The following is a 13,015-nucleotide window of genomic DNA, read 5'->3' on the forward strand; positions in this document are numbered from 1 at the left end:
TTTAACTAAATCCTGCAAGGCTCCATACAATTGGATGCCCCATTCTATAATATATAGTTCAACCAGCCCGTTATAGTAGATGTATATATTGTTACGAGTATTCATTACTCTCAAATGTACACTCTTAGAATACCTTGTAACCCTATCTACTATATATATATAAATATATATAAAATATACGCACATCTCATATCTAATACATATTAAAATGATGTGACAGGCTGAAGGTTGCTGGGTCTCTTCCTGTTTCTGGTTCTGGTGCTGATGCTGAGGTTGATGCTTTCCCCCCTCGATTCTCGCCCTTTTTTTCTCTGTCATGGCGTCTCAGAATTCTCCTGCCTCAAACTGCAGCTGGTGGCCAATCTCAACAACAGAAAGCGATGGAAAAACCAACGAAGGCGACCAAAGCAGCACACCAGCCGCAGAACAGGCGGGATTTTTCTCTGATAAAAACGAAAAAGACAGCGACAGTACCGTCTTGTATCATTGGACTCAGTCGTTCAGCTCTCAGAAGGTAAACACTGCAATTCGCTGTAGGTGACCACAGTGCATACAATTACACAACAATAGGGAATCGGAATGGCTTGCAGTACCTGTAAGGCGATTTATAAGGTTTTGTTATTGTAATATAAACTTTTTTTTTAAATGAAGGCACCAGGAATTTGTTAGAATTATGCACTGAATGCTTCTAGTGCTGTGTCCTTTTTACAATCTCCAGATTTCGTCTGTCACTTTCATTGCCTCGTATTGTTGCTTGATAGGGAATCGTGTGAAATGTTTTTATTCTCGACTACTAAATCAAAGAGTGAATTTTACCTGAGGAATGTCATTTCATTATGGAAGGAAATACCGCAGCAACGCCCACAATGTCTCAAAAGCATGGAATAATGTGGAGAGCATGTTATCACACACGGGAGACATTGTGTACTGCCACGGTGTTGCATAATGCAGACATATGTTTATTAATTACTGAAATGATTTGTGTGTGGGATTTGGATGGTTATGCTAGTTTAACCAACGTACGGGTCAAAGTATCTGTTAAAAGACCAAAAATAACGTAGAGACTCCTGTATATCTACTCGCAATAAAAGGCAGTAAGTCGGAAGTCTTTTGTTTCAAGCATCTCACTCGGTTTCGCTATGTGATATTAAACCCTCTGGAGCAAGTTGATTCTGAATGTCATTCTATTATTTGACATTAAGTGCAGAAATATCAAACCCCTGCCGTGTTCACATCTGCTGTTTATGACATGGATGAGGGTTTTCTACTTCCTCTTGCCTTTTATTGGTTAGCTCAAACACATTTAAATACGTCTTCTATAGTATTTTGACGTATAATGTATGGGCAAATGGCTTTGGTACCCTTGACACTACTGTAAGTGTACGAAACAAAAACAGCCCATACACAAAAGATGCCGTTTAAAATATTCAAATCAAGAATAGTTTTTGATCAGTAGTTGTGTCATAAGGTTTAAGAAGACTTTCGTTTTCTTTCGTATGCGATAGGAACAAATGCTGGTAATTGAGTGGAATCTGCAGGGTGAATGTAAAATACCTTCTAGTTCAATGTCGCCAATCTAATATACCCTAAGGTTCCAGCTATAACGTTGATACTCGCTTTGTCTTAAATCATGTGATATTTCGAAGAGCATGATGTTGCAAATAGGTAAACCCTATGACATTTTCGTAATCAAAATAACAATAGAAATTGGCCATCTTTCTTTTGAATAAGATCAAAACAATATGAATTAATCCAATCTCATATTTAGATATTGAACATGACCCCAGCTGGTAAGGTTTATGTGGTCATGTAAACCCCTTGATTGGATTTCTGTCTTGAAATTCACTGCAAAATGTTTTCACCAGAATCATGCAGTTATCCACCATACACATTAAAAATGTGTTCTGATATATTGAAATTTGATCAAATGTGTAAAAAAAAGCCTTGCCCTTAGCTTTTAATAACTCCCGTCTAGTAAATGCTGCAGTTCCTAAGCTATTAGAAACTCCTGATATAATATATAAGCAAGGTGCTTTACCTTCTGTGTTTAAAAATGCTTAAAACCATGCTGTCATGTCAGACTATGAAGATTAGGTTCCTGTAATATTGCACCTTTATTGTCCAATGCCATTTTCTTATATCACATTTGCATCTTCACCAATATATCCTTCATCCCTGCAGTTACTTGATCCTCTTGCAGGACCTGATTTTTTAATAACTGAAACCAGTATTCCCCTGCCTGAAACAAACTTAAAATTACACAGATGTATAACACAATCGCCCAATATGCTACATGTAAGTTAAAATCAGCATTACACTAAGTGCAGATTATTTTAGGTAAAACCTGTAGAATAAATTTGTTTTTTCAACATAGAATAGATTTTTAAAAACTTTTTAACTTTTCATGTGTTTGCTGCATTTTAAAAACTACAATATATACCTAAATTTTCCTACTTCTAACATTATTCTTTAGTTTAAACCATCACTGACCCACCAATAAACATTTTATCAATTAACAAATTCACATATATAAGTATATGTTACTAATTTTGAAAGTTAATCTATCCCTCCTTTATTAGCACCTATACACACTCCCTCATTATGATTGCAGCTTGCAGCCCCATGCTGTATGCATTGTTAAATGGCAGTATGCTTTAACAGGAGGCCCAGGTTTATGTGAAGCTAACACTACTTAAAGTTAGCCTGTGCTACTTCAAGCCAGGACTGCACCTCTTAAAGGTAAGGGGCAACTTGGCTGCAGCAGGGGCTCAAAATGGTTAAAAAAGAGTTAAAGACCAGGAAGAACCTACAAAAATGGTGCAATAGGCCAGAGAGCATGCCCCAAGGTTCTCGGATGCCACATTGGAGGCCTTGGTGCAGGAGCTGTACAGGAGGAGAGAGGTCCTCTCCTTAGAGGGAGCCAGTACATCCTTCAGACAGGTACTGACAAAGCAATGGGAGCAGATAGCCATTGCGGTCAATGCCAGCAGTCTAGACCCGAGTGGATGCTGTCTCAAAAGAAGACTTGTGAACAGTCAAAGTCGGTGAATGCATCTTCACATTCCATGCCTTACCATCTGCATCATTAGCCAAACATATTGCGCAATGCACAGAAGCTCCTTCACTTGCCGAGCAATAATATCTATCAACCATCATTCATACCTCAGATTCATAGCCTCACCCCTTACCCTCACATACTTAACACTGCTGCAAGTCGCACACTCCCATCTCGCGGATTGCACACACTGCCAGCTATTCAACTATGGCAGGCACATCACCCAAACACATTGCACCAAATTCACTGACGCACTTTGCACTCTCTTTCAGGACAAGGTGGCCCCTAATAGACAGCAGCAACAGATTTCAGGAGCGGGGCAAGCACAGCTGCATGTGCTTATCCCCATTGAGGAGACAGTGCTGGCCATCACTGGAGTGACTGTCACTAAGGCAGTTGTAAGTGGTGGGACTGAAACCATTGTGGATGACAAAGATGCCCAATCCACCTTCTCAAATTCTGCTTCACCGTCGACCTGCAATCTATTATCATTTACTGTCTGCAGATGGTGTAACTAAGCATCTCTTGCTTTACACTACCACCTCTCTTTACAACAGTCCACACCTCCCTCTTTCTCTCACCCCAACCCTGCCATAATGCCTTATGCTTTCAGTGCACAAGAACTGCCAGCTGGTCAGGCAGTGATGCAGGAGGCTGAAGTCTTTGTGGAGCAAGACAATGTTGAAGAAGAAACACTTTCATTTGATCTCACAGTCACAGCCTTTAGCTCTGATAGTGGGACTTCACAGACTTTAGAGGATAGCTTAGAGGTCAGATCTGCATGTGATGAGTCACCGGGCACAAGTGGGCTGCCGCCAAGCCAGGGGGAAATGATAGTGCAGGTACCAGCTCCCCTGAGGGCAAGGGTATACATGATGGGCATAATATAACATAATATAATATATAATGCTTGGTGCATTGGGAGACCTGTGAAAAAGCCTGTTGTCACTATCAAGGAGCATGGAGGAGTACAGCTCCAACTTGGCACAACATTTTGCAAAGAGCTTGCGTTTCAAATATCCAGTGTGCAAGTGGTGGGTCACTTCATGCAGGCACCTGCTGACCAGACCATGATCCAGTGTCTGATGGCTGATATCAAAGCTTCCATTGCATTATAAGCAGAAGCTGCCATTTGTTTGAGTGCTTCAGTAGAAATTCAAACCGGGGTCATGAAATTTCAGCTTGTTGATATACAAGCCCAGCATAATGCTATGCAGGCTCTGTCTGCTGTTATCATGGCTGTGGATGCGAGCTCGCAAAGAGGTTTTAAGAGTGTCACATAAGTCCACCAATCTGTCCTCCAGCAGATTATTAAAATAACCGCAACACCACCCTGAGGAGGTGGCAGTGACACAGCGGAGCGCGAACATGCTGTCCTCTCTCAGGAGGATAGTATGTGTGCTCCCACCACTGCTACTCCACCAGTTCCTTTGCTGCTGCATTTCAGCTAGCCAAGACTGCTGTTGTCCTTGCTGAGGTAGTCCCTGAAACTGAGCCTTCTATGGCCAGAGCTGCATGCGGTTGTCCTGCAAAGCCATCTGAAGTCCCCCCCACTGAATGTTAGCAGATTTCTATCAGCCATGCTGAAGACACTGGGTTAGAACTAAATAGGAGCACCTTCGGACTGACAATGAGCAATAAGGAATTGCATAAAAGTGATTGGTTGAGTGTTGTATGGAATATGGGATGTCTTGTTGGATAAAGCTGCTACATAGTAGTTGTTTTGTTGTTTTGTTGTTTTATTTCAGGATTGTGAACAAGAATGTGTTGGTCCATAAGAGTGGGATGGTAAGATGTGAGATGTGCTGGCTGCATCACCCCTTTTTCCTCTTCCTCCTGTGACTGCTCGTCCTCCTTTTCCTGAAGTGCTCACCCTATCCCTAGTGGCAAAAGAGTTGTGTTCTCGTGATGGCAGATTGTAGAGGATGTAACAGACCATCGTAAATTGGGACATCCACTTTAGTGGGTAGTGAGGGGCACCTCATGAACAGTCGAGGCAGTGGAATCATTGCTTCAGTATCCCAATTGCCTGCTCAATGGCATTCCTTGTGTCAGCATGGCTCTCATTATATGAATGCTGACCATGTGCGGTTGAGTTACGAAAGAGAATCATGAAGCAGCTGTAGAGCAGACTCTCTTCCTGAAAGGTGGTGGAAGCAGAGTCTTTGAATATTTTTAAGGCAGAGGTGGATAGATTCTTGGTAAGCAAGGGGGTGATAGTTTATCAGGGGTAGGCGGGATGCAGATTTCAGTTTGCTATCAGATCAGCCATGATCTTATTAAATGAGGCCAAATGGCCTACTCCTGCTCCTTGTTCATATATTTGTATGTATTTAACCCTTGTTGCCCAGCAACCATCCTCTGGTCTGACGCAATGGCTGAAAGACAGTTGGAACAGCGGATTGATGCTGAATGAATACATTGTGATTGCTGCCAGGGTAGTGGGTTTTCACAAACAAAAACAGGAAAAGCTCAGCAGGTCTGGCAGCCACTGTGGAGAGAGAAACTGAGTTAATGTTTCAATTCCATATGGCTCTTCTTCAGAGTGTGGCTTTTCACAACCTGATGTGCTGGGTGTGACCACACACCAACTGCACATTGAGTGAGTGGTACACTTTGTGGTTTTGGTACACCTCCCATTAAGATGTGGTGCCTGCACAGTCATGTGCATGCTGTCGATGGTGCTCTGCAGCATTAGAAAGCCTGCTACCTTGGCAAAGGCACATGTGCACTCCTCCTGCTGCTCAGACAGAAGACAGTGAAGTCCTCTCTCCTGGCGTACAGAGCCTCCATCACCTCTCTGATGCAGCAATGGATGGCATACTGGGGGATGTTAGCTATGTCACTTGTTCCAACCTGCAAGGATCTGATCAGAAAGAAATTCAGGGCCATGGTGACCTTCATCGGCACTTGCAGGGCTGTCTTCATCCTGTTCTAAGGCCACAGGTCTGATTCGAAGAGATGGCAAAGTTCTCTGACTACCTCTTTTGTGAATCACAGACACTGAACATACTGGTCCTAGCTTAGGCAGAGGTAAGAGGACTGTTTCCAGAGTGCCTGGGTGGAAGAAACCTCCACTTGAGGCCGTCATTGCAGCTATGAGGAAAGATTGGATAGGCTAGGGTTGTTTTCCTTAGAACAGAGGAGGCTGAGAGGTTACCTAATTGAGGTGTACAAATTATAAGGCCCTTTTGCTACTAAACTGGTATCAGAATGTCAAAACTATCAGTGTTATGGAGCCAAATTTCGTGATCCAGGGCAGGAATAGGAAAATGTCAACAGGCCACAAAACCTATGCCTTTTGACTCATCAACTCTAGCTACCTATCTTCTTAACATTGTTCTCACTTCCTTCTCTTTCATGCAGTATAACGGCAGACAATATTTTAGGGAAAAGCACTGTTGGTTCACAAATAATTTTGGAAATGGATCAAACTTGAATTTAACTTAATTACATCCAATTTCCAATAGTTTCACTGCTAACTACTGTACTATAATAGGTAAAATAGTAATGATAATGTATCATACTCAAGAATGTATGCCAGACGTACATTTGTAATTCAAAAAAAATGGAGTGGAATTTTCCATTTCCGCTAGTGGTGGGAATCATGGTGGTCTGGGGCAGAAAATTTGGAGTAATGGGAAAAATCAGTTTCCTGCCATCGGGAAATCAGTTTGGAATTTTGTTCTCCCGACTTTGATGGCAGATTAAAGGCGGCTCAACATTCTCACTGATCTATGTCAGGAACCATATTTTCAATAATTTGCATCTCATGAATGCTCATTAAAAGCCCAACTCACTGGAATCAAATTAAGTGCCCCGCCAGCGGGTCATTAGAATGACCCATTTCATGACCGTACGTGACAGGCGTGCAACTGGTGAGCTTCACTTCATCGGTTTCTCTCCACTCTCTCGTTCTGTTTCTCTCTCCCTCTCTGGACATGCGAGGGCAAACAAAGCAAGGAATACTCAATAAAGAGGAGGATATTGAGAGGGGTTGGAAGGAAGTGAGAGACCTTGGAGTGCATGCCCACAGGTCCCTGGAGGTGGCAGGACAAGTGGATCAGGTAGTAAAGAAAGCATATGGAATGCTTTCCTTTATTGGACGAGGTATTGAATACAAAAGTAGGGATGTAATGATGGAACTGTATAAAACACTAGTTAGGCCACAGCTGGAACTTTTTGTACAGTTCTGGTCACCACATTACAGGAATAACATAATTGTCCTGGAGAGGAGATTTACAAAAATGTTGCCAGGGCTTGAAAATTGCAGCTATGAGGAAAGATTGGATATGCTAGGGTTGTTTTCCTTAGAACAGAGGAGGCTGAGGGGTTACTTAATTGAGGTTTACAAATTATGAGGGGCCTAGTTAGTGTAGATAGGAAAGACCCTTTTCCCTCTAGCTGAGGGATCAATTACCAGAGGCATAGATTTAAGGTGATGGGTAGAAGGATTAGAGGGGACATGAGGAAAAACATTTTCACCCAGAGGGTGGTGGGATTTGGTATTCACTGCCTAAATTGGTGTTTGAGGACCATGTGCTGGAAAGTGGGGTTCAAATGTGTGGATAGATTTTTTTTCTCTTTTTTGACCAGTGCAGACATGATGGGCTGAATAACTTCTTTCTGTGCTGTAACTTTTCTATGGTTCTATGACCTCAAAGTATGTAGATGCTGCTTTTCCCTCCCTTTAAGAGGGTCACAATTCGAGTGAGTGTTTCACAGGCAGCTCCAAGGCTGGATAGGGTAGGCAGGCTTACAGGAGAAGATGGAAGGGAGGGTGTCTGGGGAAGGTGGGGACGGTATGTGGGGAAAGTGGGGTGGGTTGTGTGCGGGGAAGGCGGTTGGGGTGAGGGGAAAGAGGGAGAGTGTGTTAGAGGGTGGGGTCGGTGGAGTTGATGGTGGGGTCCTGGCAGGGCGAACTCAGGGTGCTGGTGGTAGGAGGGAACAGTTACAGTCAGAGGGGGATATGCGATGTGGTAAGGTGGCAGGTTCAAGGTGTGAGTCTGGCAGATGAAGGTGTCATTGGTTGGGTCACGGAGGGGAACAAGAAAGGTGGCAGAGATAACGGGAGGGGGCAGGATCAGGGTGGGCATGGGGATGGTAACAGGTGTCAGCTCCAAGGGGAGGAAAGGCATATGGAGGTGAATGGCTGTAGGGTCCGGGGTAATGGGAGGAGGTTCAAAGGTGATAGAAGGGAGAGGAATTATGGTATTAGATGGGTCTGTGGTGGTGGTAGGAAGTTGGTGGGGACAGGGAGAGGGTAGAAGGTAGTGGAGTAAGTCTGGAAAGTAACACGCACTATCTTTCCAGTTACAGTAATACAACGCATTCGATGTAAAACCTTGAAGTGGGAGGAGGGTCTTTTCAGGTGGGTGGAGTTTAAGGTCAGCACAGTTGGCTGACAAAAGTGACCCCCAAATAATCATGAAGAAATGTGTGAGAACCATGCTCAGTTGTGATCCTCAATCTATGGTAAAGCCCACATTGCAACAAGTTTGTTCCTGAACCTCGAGATCCCAGCGAGGTATGAAGCTGCTGTTCATTCTGTGCCATTTGTCATCGGCTGCTGTCAGGCACAGGTATAAAGGGATGGAGGGAGGTGGATGTGTCCCAGGGGTACGGCTGGTAGAGAGCAGTCAATTCTTGACTCCAAACCTCCATCCTCCCAGGTGAATGGTCATGGCTGACAAAGGGTCATGCGGTTGGTGTTCTATGCTGCCAAGGCAACGGTCACCTTGTAGAGTTCTAAAGATGGTGGAGACAAGCAGGAAATTGTCCGTGTGAGGCTTCTTGCACATGTCTCTCATCACCCTGGTCAAAGAGCATCGTCTCCATATGCATTTATATATGAATGGGAGGAACATCCATCTCTGGTCCTCCAGGATTTCCTTTACCTGGGAAGGGTGGGATGGGTTGTCATATCTAGACAGAGGCCAGGTGCAAGGCTTATCATTTGCCTGCTGGATCTGAGATGGAGGGATACCCATAAAAGACATGCACACTAAATGTAACACTTCAATTTGTTCACACATCCACTGAGGCGTTGGTGATGCAGTCTGCAGGCAACTCTGCCTTGGTAATATCTCTTATCCAGGTGAGGAGATGGAGGGCCCATCACCGGTTGGCACAAGGCCATGAGGAGCAAGGGCCTGGGCAGCAAGTGCCAGCAGTACCTCTATAACAGGCTGGTGCGCATCGACCACTGCAATGGTGCACATTGACCCGGCCATGGGTGTATCACCGGCTGTGCTCAACTAGAGATGAGCAAAAGGCATGCCAGAATCACCCTTGTATGTCCTGGGATGTGGTTGCTCACATCTTCCCGCTTCTCCAGTACGAGCTGCGACCACAAGGACTCCAAAGGAGTAATGTGGAGCTTCTGGCCAGCAATGAATGAATAAATGCGTGTCTGGGTCCCCTTTGAAAATGGCACCAGCATCCTCGACCTCATGAGGTAATGGTGGGGCGGGCAGCTTCCTGCCTGCCCTGCCGCAAAACTTTCCAAGCTCATTGTGCATGCATGATCAATGAGCTGAAAAGTGGAAGATCACGTGTGTTCACCGACCCAGCAGAAATCATGCCAACTTTCCCGCCCACCACCAGATTTCGGGCGGGATTTTCCAGCCCCACCTGCCGCTGGGAGCGTCCAGTCCCACTGAAAGTCAATGGACTTTTGGTTGGGCTGTCACAACCCCTGCAGCAGATCCCGCCATGGCGGGGCCGCAAAAACATGGCCTTCATCTCCACTTATGGTGTCTTCCATGCAACTATGTTTACAGCTCAATACATCTTAAATTGTGAATAGTACTTGCAGATTTCACATGCTCTCCATCACTGACTGTTCACTATTTCACTGAGAATCTTTCTTCCTGACTACATTGATGTTACATTTTAAACAAACAATTATCTAGTTCTTGTTAAAATTCTGCTGCTGATATGTAAGACTTTCAGATAAAAGTGAAATGTTCCAAGGATTGGAATAAGTTTCTCATTTAGATTTTCATGAAGTTGTACATCCTGAAAATGCACCTCTAATGTTTATTCCAGAGAGATGCGCAAGGAAAGGTGATACAAATTATTGCAATGACAAATGGAATTGTGCTTTGAAGAAAGTAGATGACACAGGATTAAACATAAACAGAATTACCTGGAAAAACTCAGCTGGTCTGGCAGCATCGGTGGAGAAGAAATCAGTTGACGTTTTGAGTCCTCACGACCCTTCGGCAGAACTGAGTATAGTTAGGAGAGAGGTGAAATATAAGGGTCGTGAGGACTCGAAACATCAACTGATTTCTTCTCCACCGATGCTGCCAGACCTGCTGAGTTTTTCCAGGTAATTCTGTTTTTGTTTTGGATTTCCAGCATCCGCAGCAGCTTTTAGCTTTTTGTTTTTATCTCAGGATTAAACATGTTTGGGTGGGAATCCTAGAAACATAGGGCTGGACTTTGTGGAGAAAGGGGGTGCGGGAGTTGATCGTTGTCACTATCCTTCTGAAACTAACAGCAACTTCGGGATGTTGGGCTTGAGCAAATTCATGCGGTCTGCCACTCAGGGTTCCCCACAGGCTGCACCCCTTCAGAAGCAGCGGTCATTTAAATCAGTGAAAATTTCAACTTTTCTGCTCCCACATCGCTGTTAAAAACCCCATTGAAAAATTACACCTCGTTCAAGTAGGTGTAACTGGGTTTTTAACGACGAGGTGGTCAATAAAATTTGGTGAACAACAGAGCTGGCCCTGAAAAATAACTTTATAATTGTAGAGTGCTGTTACGCGATTAATTGTTGATTTTTTAGGCTTTCTTTTAGAATAGATTTTACAGAATATTTTAGCTTCTATCTTCACCCTGTGTGAATGTCCCAATTTGTAATTTGTTCAATGTAAAAAAATTGTAAAACTGGTTTTATTTTACTGCATTTTGTTTCCTGTTTGTGTGTCTGTAAAAATCCTCTAATGTGATTGGCTGCTTAGACAGCCTGCTGACATTGCTCCAGCTCCATGCTGGGAAATCCCCAGTAGCAAATGCTGGAATCAGGTGCAGTACCGCTGCAAGGCGATAGGGGAGAAACTTGCACCAGAAATATTGCTCAATCTCTCAGCTAGACTAACTTTGCCACTGACCACAAACTCCACACCATTAAGCTTTGGAACAGATTTTCAGCAAGCCCCTTCATGCTGTGCCAAGGAGCTGGTTAACTATTTGGTTACTGGGATAGAAAATTTTAGGGTTTAGTACACCAAATGGCACAATGGTTCCTCTGCAGCTGGGCTGGATTATAGGAGAGTGAAGGGTTTGATTTTTCCTGCAGGCAGTCAGCCAATATTGAATAGCAGACATTTGGAGAAAGAGATATTCTGAGTTTAACTTCTGGGCCACTTTCCCTCTGGAGAATAAATTGGCTGGATAAAATACATAATAGAACCATAGAAAGGTTACAGTGCAGAAAGAGGCCATTCAGTCTATCGTGCCTGCGCCGGCCAAAAAGAGAAAAAAAAACTAGCTGTTCATTTTAATCCTACTTTCCAGCACATCGTCTGTAGCCTTGCAGGTTACAGCACTTCAGATACTGATCCAAGTGTCTTTTTAATGAGTTGAGCGTTTTAGCCTCAACCATCAACTTTGGCAGTGAATTCCAGACACCCATAACCCTCTGAGGGAAAATGTTTTTCCTCATGTCCCCCCCTAATCCTTCTACCCATCACCTTAAATCTATGCATCCTAGGAATTGACCCCTCAGCTACAGGAAATAAGTCTTTCCTGTCTACCCTATCTAGGTCCCTCATAATTTTGTATACCTCAATTAGGTCACCCCCTTAGCCTTCTCTGTTCTAAGGAAAACAACCCTAGTCTATCCAATCTCTTCTCATAGCTGCAAGTTTCAAGCCTTGCCAACATTCTTGTAAATCTCCTCTGCACTCTCTCCAGCAGTTACATCCCTCCTGTAATGTGGTGACCAGAACTGCACAGAAAACTCCAGCTGTGGCCTAACCAGCATTTTATACAGTTCCATCATTACATCCCTGCTTTTGAATTCAATACCTCGTCCAATAGAAGAAAGAGTTCCATATGTTTTCTTGACCACCTTGTTCACCTGTCCTGCCACCTTCAAGGACCTATGGACATGCACTCCAAGGTCTCTCACTTCCTCATCCCCTCTCAATAGCTTCTCGTTTACTGAGTATTCCCTTGCTTTGTTTGTCCTCCCCAAATGCATTACCTCACACTTTTCCAGATAGAATTCCATTAGCCACTTCTCTGCCCATTCAACCAAAACATTGATATTAATCTGGAGTCGACAGCTATCCTCTTCACTATCAACTACATGGCCATTGTTTGTGTCATCTGCAAATTTCCCAATTATGCCCCCCCACATTTAAGTCTAAATCATTAATATATGCAACAAACAGCAAGGGCCCCAACACTGAGCCCTGTGGAACACCACTGGAAACCATTTTCCATTCACAAAAACATCCATCAACCATTACCCTTTGTTTCCTGTCATTGAGCCAATTCTGGATTCAACTTGCCACCTTCCTCTGTATCCCATGAGATCTCACTTTCCTGACCAGTTTACCATGTGGGACCTTGTCAAATGCCTCACTGAAATCCATGTAGACAACATCCACCACACTACCCTCATCAATCCTCCTTATTACTTCCTCAAAAAATCCTATTAAATTAGTAAGACACGATCTTACGCCTCTCAAAACCGTGCTGACTATTGCTGATCAATCCATGCCTTTCTAAGTGACAGTTTATCCTGTGACCAGCCTATAGTTTTCTGGCCTATTCCTCTCACCCTTTTTAATTAATGGCACAATGTTCACAGACCTCCAATCCTCTGGGACCTCATCTGTATCTAGTGAAGATTGGAAAATGATCCTCAGAGCATCCACTATTTCCTCCCTGGCTTCCTTCAGCAGCCTGAGATACAGTCCATCTGGCTCTGGTGATTTA

The 13,015-nt window shown here is 43.8% G+C and overlaps 1 protein-coding gene across 4 annotated transcripts in view; it reads left to right on the forward strand.

The window, feature by feature from the left end:
• Positions 1-316: 316 nt before the first annotated feature.
• gdap1l1 (ganglioside induced differentiation associated protein 1-like 1) overlaps positions 317-13,015 on the forward strand; it is a 74,697-nt gene continuing 61,998 nt past the window's right edge. For all 4 annotated transcript variants that reach the window (XM_078555269.1, XM_078555268.1, XM_078555270.1 and 1 more), the window contains exon 1: positions 317-514. In XM_078555269.1, the coding sequence (XP_078411395.1) occupies positions 317-514 (198 nt within the window). The remainder of the gene's footprint in view (positions 515-13,015) is intronic.

Source organism: Cetorhinus maximus, chromosome 13 (genome assembly GCF_964194155.1).
Source record: "Cetorhinus maximus chromosome 13, sCetMax3.hap1.1, whole genome shotgun sequence".
Lineage (NCBI taxonomy): Eukaryota > Metazoa > Chordata > Chondrichthyes > Lamniformes > Cetorhinidae > Cetorhinus > Cetorhinus maximus.